Source organism: Rhinolophus sinicus, linkage group LG04, assembly GCF_036562045.2.
Source record: "Rhinolophus sinicus isolate RSC01 linkage group LG04, ASM3656204v1, whole genome shotgun sequence".
Classification (NCBI taxonomy): domain Eukaryota; kingdom Metazoa; phylum Chordata; class Mammalia; order Chiroptera; family Rhinolophidae; genus Rhinolophus; species Rhinolophus sinicus.
The window spans coordinates 97,508,605-97,523,346 of record NC_133754.1 but is presented as its reverse complement, the minus strand read 5'-3'; the positions used below and the strand labels follow the sequence as shown (position 1 = coordinate 97,523,346).

General features: G+C 39.8%; 1 protein-coding gene across 1 annotated transcript in view; it reads right to left on the bottom strand.

Moving 5' to 3' along the window:
• Window positions 1-12,134, bottom strand: part of ATP8A2 (ATPase phospholipid transporting 8A2) — a 418,517-nt gene extending 406,383 nt beyond the window's left edge. The window contains exons 1-5 of the mRNA XM_074330045.1: window positions 12,065-12,134; window positions 9,825-9,894; window positions 8,923-9,050; window positions 7,561-7,672; window positions 1,476-1,641 (exon numbers count right to left, since the gene is read on the bottom strand). Of these exons, the coding sequence (XP_074186146.1) occupies window positions 1,476-1,641; window positions 7,561-7,672; window positions 8,923-9,050; window positions 9,825-9,881 (463 nt within the window). The 5' untranslated portion in view covers window positions 9,882-9,894; window positions 12,065-12,134. The remainder of the gene's footprint in view (window positions 1-1,475; window positions 1,642-7,560; window positions 7,673-8,922; window positions 9,051-9,824; window positions 9,895-12,064) is intronic.
• Between the last annotated feature and the right edge of the window lie 2,608 nt (window positions 12,135-14,742).

Here is a 14,742-nt window from a genome sequence, read left to right as displayed (position 1 = left end):
TTCTGGAATTGAAAAATCTAATAATTCAAATGAAAAGAAAAAAGATCACTAGTGGAGCTCAACAGATTTGAGCTGGCAGAAGAGAAAACAGACAAACTTTAATATACATCAATAGAGATTATCCAATCTAAAGAACAGAAAGAAAAGAAATAAAGAAAAATTAAAAGAGCCTCAGAGACCTGTTAAGACATGTCAAGTGGACCAGCATATACATAATGGAAGTACCAGAAGGAGAGGGGAGTGAGAATGTGGCAGAAACAATATTTAAATAAATAATAGCTGAAAACTTCCCAAATTTGATGAAAAATATTATTATACATATCCAAAAATCTCAACAAACTCCAAACAGAATAAACTCAAAATTTTTGAAAATCAAAGATAATTTTGAAAGAAGCAACAGAAAAATGACTCACATAAAAAGGAAATAAATAAAATTAACAGCTGATGTCTCAAAAGTACAATGGAGGCCAGAAGACAGTGGGATGGCATATTCAAAGTACTAAAAGGCAAAAAATGTCAACAAAGAATTCTACAAGAATTCTGTATTAGCAAAACTACCCTACAAAAACAAAAGAGAAATTAAAACATCCCAAGATAAAAACTAAGAAAATTTGTTGCTATCTAATTTGCCTTATAAGAAATACTAAAGTAAATTCTCCAAGATGAAAGAAAGTGACACAAGACAGTAATTAAATCCACATAAAGAAACAAGGGGCAGCACTAAAGGTAATTAATTATATAAGTACTTACAAAAGACAATATAATTACATGTTTTTAGCCTTTCTTTTGGATTTAAAAAAGTGGCAAAAATGTCATTATAAAATTACATTGTTGGACTTATATACAGATATAATATATGTGAGAGCACAAAGGAGTGAGGAGAGAATGAAACTACATGAAGCAAAGAAATGACATGTAACCCAAATCTACAGGAAGAAATGAAGAGTAGTAGAAATGGTAAATAAGTAAGTAGGCTAAAACTCTGTAAGTATACTTCTTTTTTTTTTGCTTCTTTAAAAGATTTAAGTTTATATAAATCAATAATTACAACACTATCATTGGGTTAATAACATAGATAGATGTAATATACAAGATAATAACAGCATAAAGCAGGGGAAGAAATAGATCTATACTGGAGTAAAATTCTTGTATTATACTGGGACTAAATGAGTATTAATCTGAAATAGATGCTCATAAACTAAGACATAAATTGTAATCTCTATAGTAACAACTAAGAAAACAACTAAAAAAAAAATAGTTTAAAAACCATGTGAATATAAAACAATCTCCACATGTGTCCATCTCCACTTCATCACGTGATTCCTAATTTTTCATTCTCCTTGAAAGGCTGGCACTATACAGAGTAGCCAAAGGACGGACAAGGATGGCATGGCCACCCCACATAAACAGTGCTTGGAAGGATTTCCCAAAAAGGTTTTGTCCTACTCTAACAAGCAACCCACCCTAACGCTTACCCATCTTCTTGATGTACCAGTTCTTTCCACCTTGAGACGCATTCCAGTACAGGGCCCCCGCCGAGCTCACCAAGGCCATGACCAAAAGGATGCCGAACAACACCAGAATCTGCACATTGGTCACTTTCTCAACGTTCGATCTCTTCAGAGGTGCTTTGGTGGAATTCTGCACAACAACATCTAAAATCAGGAAGGGTCACAGAAGAGACTTGGGGGCAAGGAGTGGGGAGAAAAGGAGGCAAGTGACCCACATTCAATAAATTGAAAGTAAAAGACTATACTTTTTTTGGCCAACTAACCCATGAAATTAAAAAGTATACCATATTCCTGAAATCAACAGCTAGCTTTAAATAAAGATGACAGAAGACACACTCTACCATTTTAAAGAACACATTTCACCTCTACATGATTCAACCTGTACTTCTTATGATTACATTTTAGCGTAAAATTAGCTACTTTCACTATCTTAGAACACAATAGGCTCTAATCATTTAAGTCCACTTTAAAAGACATCAGAATATTGCTAATTCAAGAGAAACTTAAAGATTCTGTATCACAAAAATCTAGAGAGAATCTTCAAAGTAATAACATATTTCTACAATTAATAAACAGAGATATTGAAAGTACACATTTTCCCTCCAACATCTTAAAATTTAACTGAGAAAAAAGACATACACAAACACATGCACATCAATAATGCAAAATAGAACATTAATAGGTGTGAAAATAAAATGAATGGACAAAGAATTCATTTGGAAAACTGAACAAGAAACAAGCAGGAAAAGTCAGGAAAGCTCTAGTGACCAGGAGAAATCTGAATGGAGTCCCAAATTATAAACAGAACACAAACCGAAAGGTACAATAAAAGCAGAGAGACAGCCTAACCATCAGTAAACGTGCATAGCCAGATTTCTCACTGCTGATGGGGAAACCAGCCCAATGAGTTCAGAAAGACTCATTAAGGTCAGATTCAAGGGCCCTTGCACATCAGGTAGAAAATTGGGGACTACATCCTCTCAGAAGTGGAAAAGTCAATAGAACTGTTTGCACTAGACAGGTTGTGTACCTGAAGCCATTTTTTAAAAATTTTGCTGAAGGTAGTTGTGGTGGACAGAATAATGCTCCCTCCTCCACCCAATGATGTCCATATTCTAATACCTCCAATATGAATACCTAATATCCTATGAACATGTTACTTTACATGGCAAATGGGACTTTGCAGCTGTGATTCAATAAAGGGCCTTGACTTGGGGAGATTAACTTGGATTATTCAAGTGGACCCCATCTAATCACATGGGTCATTAAAAGCAGAAAAAAGGAGAGATCCTTTCCAGGTTATGGTCAGAGGGAGCTGTGACTACAACAGATTGTCAAAGAGATGTGCCCTTGCTGGCACTGAAGATGGAGGATGGAGGTCATGAGCCAAGGACTTCGGGCCGCCTCTAGAAGGCTGGGGAAGGCAAGGAACAGAGTCTCCTCTAGAACCTTCTGGAGTGTTTTACGGAAAGGAACGCTGCCCTGCAGACCTCCTGGTATCAGACTTCCAACCTATGGAACAACTTTATGTTGTTTGAAGCCTGAATGTGTGTTTGTTATGGCAGCAACAGGAGACTAATACAGTAATACAACAGATGGTAAAAACCTACTCCTGGTGGTGAGCAGAGCCTGGATTAAATCAGAAAACAGGAAGTGGATGGGGGCCATGGGCACAGAGGATTCAGTCTGCAGGTCTCCTTCCATGAGTCATGAGATGGTCTCTTTTGAGCAGGGGTGTCCAAACTGCGGCCCGCGGGCCAACTGCGGCCTGCAATCCATTTTTAATTGGCCTGCAGCAAACTCCAAAAATGTATTTAGTTTACTTAAATAAACCAGGTGAGGCAATACGTACTTCACCTCGAATGAGTGGCCCAGCTGTTTGTGTATTTTACCGCATACGGCCCTTGGTAAAAAACGTTGAAAAAAGTTTGTACACCCCTGCTTTAGAGGCAACACTGATGTGCAAAGATCAGGTAATTTGAAAGTTTCTCCGGCATCAACTGGCCATAAAAATGATGCTCTGTGCCAAATGTAAGTCAGCATTCTCCTTCACTGTTCTCAATTTATCGGATCATTAACAGAGCTAGAACGAAAATGTCTCTGAAAATAAGAATACAAATAAAGTCACAATGTAAAAATAAAACCAAGATGAAAAAAGGAGGCAATTCTGAAGTTCCATAGAGATGCCGGTACCACAATGTTACTGAATTGTTATCTGAATTCTGTCACCAAGCCCAGAAATGCTACTATTATGGCCATGGTTTCCTGTGGGGGTGGGGAGTTGAGGAAGGGTTATACTGGCAATTTTGAAAAACCGAGTCCTTTGTGTATCTAAATAGCACAACAGCATTTTCCTTTATATACTCCTACTCTTTTCTCCCTTTAGTTCTCTACATTATTTGTCCTTTACAGACCTTTAAAAAAATTCCTCTAAAATCTAAATGGAAATCCATTAGTAAAAGCTGACCTAATATCAATCAAACACCATCTAAAGGTCGATGGGGACAACACATCACCTCTAGCCTCAGGTCAAGAGCCAAGAAACCAGTTCCAAGGCTGCCTATTTCAGTCTTTTAAAGCCAAAGAAGATGCTATCAGTTTTAATAAACATTCCCTGGAGGCACAGGCAGAAAAAACAATTGACTGTAAATGTCACTTCTATGACTCCATTCCTTTATTGATTTCAGATCTTTTCCAGTGGTTAACTCGTGGCCAGTTAACAGGGTGAGGAAAAGTTACCTTCCATCCAACACAAAAGCCCAAAACTCCAGGCCTCCACACATGTGCTTAGTGGGAACCCAAGCTCCGCCCATCCGTTCCCATTGGCTGACTATTTCGACTTACAGTGATGGGCCTGTAATGTTAAACTCCAACTAGCATTATAAGTTCTTCTATGAAATTCTTAGAAAGCACTGCTACTTCTAAGTAATGGAGTTCTTAACAGAAATAGGCCATAATGTCAGATTTTTGTAAAAACTTACATCTGACCTGAATTGTACACACTTCATTTCCTCCTAAGAAAGCAGTCAGTGGAGAACTAGTTAGAAAATGGACTCAGGAGCCAGAGTCCAATGTTTGAATTCCAGCTCTCTCTCTCTTATTGGGTGTATAACTTTGGTAACTTACTTAGACACTCTGTGCCTCAATGTCCCCATCTAACAAAATAGAAATAATAGCGTCTTCCTCACAGAGTCATTGTGAGGAATAAATGAATTAACACATAACTATTGTTTAGAACAGGGTATGGGTCACTAAGTATTTGCTGTAATTACTGTGACAGTATCTCTCTTTCCCATTAAATCAACCAACAGCAACAGTAGACAATGAAGTATTTCTACACGTAACTACACTAAACATGAAGCAAGGGAACTTTGAAGAAAAGAGGCATTGAGGTGAGTCTGAAAAACAAAACGAAGGAGAAGAGTCCTAAAGCAATCATGTTTCCTCTCTGTGGTCAAGTTGTACAGGTACAGATGAAAAATGCTATTTCACAAACAGGATGGCTTCCAGTGATGTGTGTTATATTATATTCCTTTTGGAGCTCATTATTTTTACTTGTCGTTTCAGCTCCCAAGGCACAGCGAGTCCAGCACAGACCTTCCATTGTGGTGTACTAGAAGAGTCAACATGTAATAACCCTCGCCAAAGGGTTTTTCACATTTAGGTATGAGGAAACATGCTCATCACACTCAGGAGATGCAAACTTCATGAGGTAACCGTGCACACCTTGCTCACTGAAGAGATAATGGGATCGTTTTAAGTGTAACTTCATTATCTCTTACACCTTAGCTACAAAGCTGTATTACCAAAGTATGAGTCTAGGAAAACAATATTACACCCTGAGAAAGCAAGCAGCGTACCAGGAGTCGTAGAGAGGGGTTAAATTTGTCATATGCACAACCTGAAAACTAGTCTTGAGGCCCTGCCCAAATCAGAGCTAGCTTCTTGCGGTCTCTTCATCACTTGATGAAAACCAGAAGCGATCTGTATTTAGCGGCGCTCCAAAAGTGTCAGACAGTGAATGTTAGCATTCACTGTCTGACATTCGGGAAGTCAGAAAATCCTTACCAGGTAGCAGAGTACTAATTATTTACCGAGATAAAGTCTTTGTATTCAAGCTGCTCAGAACCAACAAACTTAAAACGTTCTCGTCAGCGCTTGGGAATGGGTGAGGACCCAGCAGGAAGGATGGATCAGGCATGTCTCAGACACACTGAATAACCTTGATCCATCCTAGAGCTGCCTCCCAGCCTTCACCACTCACACTCACACGCCCTCTGTTACCATCGCACCCACCTGAGGCCCTACCGTTCCAGGACCAACACTTCTCTATGTCTTGGGCCTCCTTCAGAAGCTGGCCTCCTGCCCCCTGCCTTCTCCAGCTGAGGACATTCCTTCCCCAAAGCCCCCTCGAGCAGAGGCTGCTCCAGGAAAGATTCACACCCCTCAGAATCTGAAGATAATATCACTGAATGTATATGTGGGGCTCTCAGTGATACTTCTGACACTTTATTGCTCTAACGCCATGTTAAAACCCACTTGTAAAATTCATGTCATTTAGCTACACTACCTTCTGCCTCTTCCCTCAGCGAGCCTACCAACCTCTCAGTCACTCCCCCTTACGCCATGAAGACTTGAACTTGGGCTTATGGTGCTGTCTCTGCTCCATCCCTGCCATGATCCAATCTTCAGAACCATAGCACCAACCCATCGATGCCTTAGTCTTTCAGTCCTTTAGTCCTCAACATCAAGTGGCCTCCAATAGCTCTATCGTTAGCTTCCTACTCCCATGGTTCACCCCCAGGTCTCTCCACTCTATGAACCTTCCACCCCAGAGACTCAGAAGTAATCTGCTGTCACTCAGCAACTTTGACAATCTTCTTGAACGTCAATGAGTCTCTCGACCCTCCTGGCCCTCCCATCTCCCTTCTCTGTTTCCACTACCTGGCCCAGCAGGTGTGGATAGTGGAGTCTATCACTTCATCTGGCCTAGTAAGTATTGAACTCTCTCTTCCCACATCATTTGACCTCAAAGAGTGGATTAACACAATAGCCTCCCTTCTCCAAATCCACATGTAAAATGTGTTTCTTAGTATAATTCTTAGTGGCTAGCCAACTGACACCCCCAAACCTGGGTTGGTTGACCCAAAGCACTTTGTAATGACACACGTTACAATACTGATCTGTCTACGTGGTAATTCCCTACTACTCCTTAGTCTGTGTGGCTCCTAGAGGGTAGGATCGGGCCTTTCATGACTGTATCCATACAGCCTGGCACAAGACTTGGTGCACGGCGGTCACTGAACATTTTAAAATTAAGACATATAGTGAAATATGTGCTTTAGAAATTATACAATAAGGCGGACAAGCCAAAAAGCCAATTCTCATTAACAGCGATGCCAAGTGATAGCAAAAAAGGATAAGGAAGGGCACACAGGACACTGATTTATGCAGAATTTCAAAGTTGTCTGGTCAAAATATGTCATAATATAAATGTGGGATGCAAATTACAACTAATAATTTAAAAAACATTAACAGGGAGAAAGAGCAAACTCGTGTTAATTTGTTTTGGTGTGTGAAGAATAAACATTAGTTTGAAAATAACTGATTTTTACATTGTCTAGAATTCAGTTAAATAAGACAATTTACTGTAAAACCCTAATTAATGGGTGAGGAGCAGAAGTAGTGAGAGCAATAAAGAAAGAACAAGTCCCCACTTAAATCCAGAAGGTAAAATAAGTTAGAACTAATTGTCTCCCTGAAATCTGGGAAATAAAGACCATTGATATTTCAAACAAGAGGTAACAGAAATCCAGGAGAATCCATAGAGAACCAAAATAAAGGCACTTCCTTCCCAAATTTAGGTTCATAGACATACTTGAGCTTCCTAAATGTAACATCTGCATTCCACTCTCTACACCAAAAAAAGAAAGAAAGAAAGAGAGGGAGGGAGGGAGGGAGGGAGGGAGGGAGGGAGGTTGGGAGGGAGGGAGGGAGGAAGGAAGAAAGGCTAAAACCAGCATTGTTTTTCAGCACAGAAATGTTTTACCTGCATGAGTTTGGTGTCGTGTCCAGTGTAAACAACTATGCCAAAGACCCACTGAGTATTTCTAAGCTGTGTACCTCTTAATAAGATCTGGTCAGGCCCAAGGGCAACAGGGCTAAAAATAAGAAACAACATTTATATTTAATGATAATCTGACAAATGAGTTTGAGCTTCCCCCTTAAATATAAACCCACAATAAATCAAATGTTTCCTTCAGTCAGATTTGAACTATTTCGCTGAGAAACAGGTTCCCATTGGCTTAATCTAAAAAAAAAAAAAAAAGAAAAAAAAAACACACAAAGGATAAGGTTTCTCTTATCCCTTTGTCACTAAACTACAAGAAAAAAGAAAAAAATGTTTTTCCTATAAAAAGTCAGAGGGAATTGTGTCTCTTATAACCCTGTTAAGAAACTCAACACCCTAAAAGGAAATTGTTAAAATAACCAGAAGTTTATTCATTTGGGAAACCCAGTTTGTTTTATGTCTATGGTAAGGGGTGGGGGAAAGCAATAAAGCTACAATATCAAAGAAGTCAGGGATGGCTTAATGGTTAGCTGAAAAGCTGAGTGATAATGTAGAAATCCAAAATGGGAGCTTAGGAATGGCTCTGCACACCAAATGAAAACCAAGGCAGCCATCACATGTAGCTGTCATGGTTATTTGGGGTACATCCCCATGATAGAGTCCTTCCCTTTGGGTTTGTTCAAAATACTAAGGTAAGACGCATTCATTGGTAAGAAGCATGCAGTTTAAAGATGGGCAGAGGGTAGAAACTGCATCCCAACAAAATGACAAAAAAATGGCTCTCCAACAATAAAACAACGCCAAGAGGACAAAGACAACAGAATACAGACAATAGGGCACTGAATATTCTACAGGAAGACGACGAATATTCTAATTGTTGTTCCTTTCACTCAACTTCCTAAAAACAAATGCTACTTAAAAGAATACTAGTGAAAAAAAATGCTTCCTAATAAATATATTAGCTTTTCTACACCTCAGATCCCTCTCTTCTGTTTTTCTGGATGATTTTGTGCAGCCAAAACCATCTCTCCTCCCTGGCAGGTAATATACACAGAAAGAACAGACCAGTGCTATGAACCTCATTTCAGACCCTCTGGCTGTTTTTCTTAACAAAAATTAGTTCTTTCCTTAAATTTAAGGGAAGGTTTAAATTGATTGAAACAGTATTTCAATTAAAACTCAGTCTCTCATTTTCAAACTAAACATGAAGAAATCTCTTTGTTTTGAAATATTATGAATCCAGGAAACAAACTGATATTTTCCAAAGCTCCAGTAATTCCTAGTCCCATTTAAAAAAAAAAAAAAAAAAAACACACACACTAAGAAAAGGGAAAGTGATACCTTTTCCCATCTACGTTTAAGTTTCCAGTGAAGTCATAGAGGTGGCGGTTTGGCCCTTCACACTCTATAGTTCCAGATAACTTCATCAACACTTCCCTTGTTTGCATATCAGCAGTGTGAGTCAAACCCTAAAATGTTAGACCAAAAGAGGAAATTGAATACAACCTTCCAGGTTTAGGGACAACATTCCACATCCCCTCTGTTAATCTAAAGGAAATGGTGAATCGTCTCAAATGGAATAATTTGAGGAAGCTAAGAAAACAAACTATCAGATACAAGATGGGCGTTACAGGCAGCTTTTTTACAGATAGCAACCTAATGCAAAAAGTTACAAAAGAATTCAATGAAGCAGAAAGCTAAGATTCCACCACTGTGCTGGAAACACCCATGTTTAGTAACAATTCACATACTCAAACACCTCTCAGAAAGCATACTTATCAGCTATACTCTAACACTGGTTAGAAACATAGAATAAAGAATCCCTTTAATACAGGATGATATCTAGCACCCAGTAACTCTTCTTTAAACAATAAAAAAAGTATATATCTAAACCAAATATCTGAGGTAGAAAAGAAAGACGTGGACAGAATTATCCAAATCAACTTTATGCAACATAAAATTTAAGTGTCAAATGATTAAAATGTTTATTGTATTAAAAACTAATCTTCATTCTACAATTAATATAACTTGGATGAAGTCCACTTTTTTGACTCTGCCATCACTCTCAAGGAATTCCCTTCATAATACAAGGCATGTTCTTCCCAGAGACTCCATTAGGGTTAAGGCATAATCTTCGTGGCAGAACATTTTTTTTCTCAAGCAAAAGCACTGAGTAGTACACTTGGGGAGCAGATTTGCAATTTGGGCGTCCATAACAACAAGGTCATAACAGGTAACTTTACCTGACGTATTTTAAGGTTCGTCTCCCCATCTAGATTAGCTGTTTCAACATAACACATTGCTTGAGGTTCACTAAGGAGAGAGAAAAAAAGCCAAAGTTAAGTAAAGTCCCCTCCACCAATTCACAGCTCATAAAGTCTCTACTCTGGAAACTATGTCTGCCGACCAGCTCTTGAAACTAGTATTTCAGTTGACCCTTGAACAGCGTGGGGGTTAGGGACACTGACACCCACTCCGTTGCACAGTCGAAAATCCAAGCTTAACTTCTGACTCCCCGAAAACTTAACTACCCCCAGTTGTCCCTTGGTATCTGCAGGAGATTGGTTCCAGGACACCCCGCCCCCATGGATACCAAAATGGATGCTCGAGTCTTCTATAAAATGGCCGTAGATCAATGCATACAGTCAGCCCTCTACACCCGCTGACTCCCAGCCACGAATCAAAAACAGTACAGGTATTTATTGAAAAAAATCTACATATAAGTGGACCTGCATAGTTTAAACCCATGTTGTTCAAGGGTCAACTGTATGAACAATCACTTTAGACGTAGTAATTGAGTAGAATGACAAACACTCATCTTTGAGATTCAACACCAACACAAAGTTGTTTGCCCAATGGTCCGCCCATGTGGCCACACATAATGGCTGCTTGACCTCAGGTAGACAGAAACAACTGAGGATGAATGAGAAGGGGAGGGCAAACACATGATGTCCCAGCTAAGACCCAACCAACATTTGTTTAAAGTCTGAGACCTGACCTGCTCTTCCTGACCTAAAGAACCTCCCCAGGCACAGCCAGTACAAACACATCTTGTCCGGAAAATCACAGCCAGAAGGGTTCGGGAATCAAGGCATAGGCTTGGCAAGCCTTCACTGCCCTGCACCTTTCTACAGGTAATTGTTTAATCAAAACACCTAATTTTAAGGACAGAAAACTTAAAGAATAAAAACAAGCATAGCAGATACCACTATTCCCCATCTTCAGGTTTAGGTAGCATCATTAGCGGTTAAGAGAATGGACTCTGTAAACCACCAGCTAAGTTCAAATTTCCTGGCACTACCTTCATTGGCTACATGGCTTTGGCAATTGTTCTCGCGCATAAAGGAAGGATATCAAGGGTCGTTGGGAAGATTAATGGGACAATGTACTCAGCAGACTGCTTGGCACAAATTACAGTCTCGAATACTAGTGAGCACCCTGAAAACGTGACATCAGCTCAGAAAAACAATCTCATATTCCAACCAAGTTTCCTGGGGCTACAACCAAATCAGACCCCAAACTATCAAGTAAACCACATTTTACTATTTTTAAGAGTCTCTCTATAACCAATCAGTCGGGACAAACATGAATCCCACCCCATGTACCTGGTGCTTTCACTCCTCTACAGGCCTGGAGTCTATTTTTAAACCTTTGATCTTAAGCAGAAAATTCAAGCTAAGGCTTAAAATCTAATGTGATCAAATACAATAAAAGAAACACTGTCCGCAATCAAAGAAAATGCAGAGAGTATGAGCACCTATGATTCCCAACAGGAATGTACGCAATTTTCATGTTAACATCATATTGCTTAATCTTGAACTCAAGAGTAGAAGTTTATTCTTATTCTAATTTTGGCATTCCTTCTTTGATATATAATCATATGTATCAAGAAAAGTCAAGGACTGTGCTGTCCATTATTTTCACCACTTACTGCTGATACCATTCTTGCACAAAATGACTTAGAGAACACGGCAATGATACTTGGGTAGAAAGGAAGCAAAATGTGGACAAATGAACAGGAAACACCATCTGCGGGTCATGTCTATGCTGAAAAAATGCCCGCGGTTCTCTGAATAGCTAGTAAAGGGAGGCATTGGGTTCTGCAGGAAAGGCTGCTGGCTGGACCCATCAGGAGATGGGATCGAAGTCTCAGATATGCTGCCACCTGGAGGTTACTGAAAGAATCACTCCACTGCTCTTGAATGTCCCTGCAAAGGAGGAACAGCCCCGAACAGCCATGAGACTAAAATGAATCACCAAATGTAAAGAGGTCACAGAAAGAACAAAGGAATAAATGGGGAAAAGAAAATTTTAGGATTAAGGCAGGAACAGGCAAATGACAGGTTATGGAAGAATAGCCCCGAGTGAGAAGCCTGGTGACTCAGAGTGGAAGGGAAAGGGTGGCGCAAGATTTGGCAGTCACCATTTATTATTTCATTGTTCTTAACATTTCAAAAAATGTGCCCGCTATAGCACACCTGACCTTGAGGATAGCAGGATCGTGTCTGCAGGAAGATACTGCCCATTGACGACCTTCACAATGTCTCCCACTGTCACCTAGAAAACCAGGGACAAGGACAGAAAAGCATGAAAGAAAAGAAAGCACAAATGATGATAAAGGTCGTTAAACATATGAAGAAAAATTACTATATAACTATGCCATGAAGTTTAAGATGGAGGAGCTCAAATTCTCTTCCTTGACAAGAACAAAAGGAAAATCTTTCATTACAGACAAATAGTGCTATTACCTCTTTGCAATGATGCTGAATGAGAAAGAAAAAACAAAAAAGAAAGGGGGGAGGGAGATGAGTCAGAACTATCAAAGTCTCATTTTCTTATAATTATGCATCCACTTACAAATTCCACAGCTTCCACTGGAACCATTCCACAGCTGTACCCAGTGGGGTAAAGGGGTTAAGTGCACAGCTCTGGGTTCAAATTCCCTGGCCATACGTCCTCCTCACAAGCTGTGTATAACCATGAGCAAGTCATGTAAACTCCGTGTGCCTGAGTTTTCTCATCTATACGAGGTCAGGCAATTAAGTTCGCGAACTCATCCTAGAAAAAGTGCTACATACCTCATGACTGAATATCACTACGGTCACCTTCCAAGTGCTCCCCTTGGGAAGCTATGCACTGACGCCAGCACCTAGTCTACCCTTCAAAGCAATTTTGGAACTCTTTTTCTGGAATGGCAATCAGAGCTGCCATGATATTACCCTTGATGTCCTATATGTCATCAAAATGTCTTCCTTCCAATATTTCCATTACCTTCGGGTAAAAAAACAAGTCATTGGGGGCCAGATCAGGTGAGTAGGGAGGGTGTTCCAATACAGTTATTTGCTTACTGGCTAAAAACTCCCTCACAGACAGTGCCCGTGTGAGCTGGTGCATTGTTGTGATGCAAGAGCCGTGAATTATTGGTGAAAAGTTCAGGTTGTCTAACTTTTTCACGCAGCCTTTTCAGCACTTCCAGATAGTAAACTTGGTTAACGGTCTATCCAGTTGGTACAAATTCATAATGAATAATCCCTCTGATACCAAAAAAGGTTAGCAACATCGTGGCAACAAATTCATGAACTTAATCGTCAGACCTCGTATAATGAGATCAACAGCACATATTGCACGGGGTTATGGTGAGTATCAGTTAAGGTAACACAAGTAAATTTTCTCCGTTTTACAAATGGGGAAACTGAAGCTCAAAGTGACATACTTGATCCAGGTCAAACTGTCAGTCAGTGTGTTCGAACCCAGATTCAAAACTGAGCAATCTGGCCAGTGGTCTGATTCACAGGCAATACTAGATTCACCGATGAACAGTCCATCTGAAAGGTCCCCCAGAAATATACCACATAAAACAGAAAAGATTTGTACTCGTACAGCCTCAGGAAACTGCCAGAAAAAAAAAGAGTCATGGCCAAAGTCAGAGACAACGTTGGGAAGCAGATGCCACTGGACAGAAGAACCCAAACCAGAGAAACGGGCCCCTGGTCTGCAGAAACAAGGGCCATGGCCAAGGGTCTATAAGCTCTGTAAATAACATCACAGAAACATAGGGCTGGGTCGGACCTGAGCTTTCACGTCAGCAGGGCCAGGTTCAAGTCAGAGCTTCAGATACACCAGCTCTGGATCCTGACAAGCCATTCACCTCTCTGAGTTCCCATGTCCCCACTTATAAAACAGGGACATACCACCACTGACCTTGCAGGGCTGATGTGTGATTAGGGAAGTATATGCAAGCACCTGGCATGAAACAGGTCCGTGTTCTCAGTCTGCACCATCATGAGTGTAAGTGAATGGGCATTGTGAGTGCGAAAATCAAGGATGGCAGAATTCGCTCTCAAATTAACAAGAAGAAAAGGCATTCCTAGTGCACCAACAATTTCAAAGCTCAAAACAGGCACTAGGTTTTTCTGTATCTTATTCTAACCCCTGTTACTGTTCTGTTAGAAATCAAGAATTTCAGATGATGTGATACTTGTGAAACACTCTGGATCTTGCCAGCTGGGAGAATGGCCCTAGCAGGGGCCTGTATTTAATTTTCTACAAGTAAAAGGAGGGTTTACTAAAAGGTGTCCTACTAGTGCTGTGAATTGCTTACCAAAGTGTGTGGGGAAGCCTGAGGAATTGGGCTCAACACAGGGAAGGGTGGTAGAAATTCAATTCCAGAACCACTGAGTATTGGAAGTTAGTGTTCAATTTTAAGGCAAAAGGAAGGCATTTGATTATAGTATATCCCATAATGAAGAAAAGTCAAATAAACGCTCCAGAGTTGTGTTAAGAATCATCAGTACAAAAGCAAGGAAGACCTATGAAAATTGAAAATGGTTTTTAAGTGTAAAACCGTTTTATGTGAATAGTTTAATTACATGGAAAAAATCAAAAGAAGCAATTAGTTTTTAAAAACTAGACAGAAAAAATTAGTCATGCTTTCAAAAGAAAAAAAGGCAGTGAATTTTTTTAATTCAAAGTGGGAGGACAAGTGTAATTATGACTTTCTCCCATCTTTATTATCGAAACACATAAAAATACAGCTAAAGGCAGTACCCATCAAAATCATTCTACCAGGAGAGTTTATTTAGGGCAGTGCTTCTCAAACTTAGAGATGCATATGAATCTCCTAGGGATCTTGTTTAAATGTACTGCACTGGAGTTCTCCAG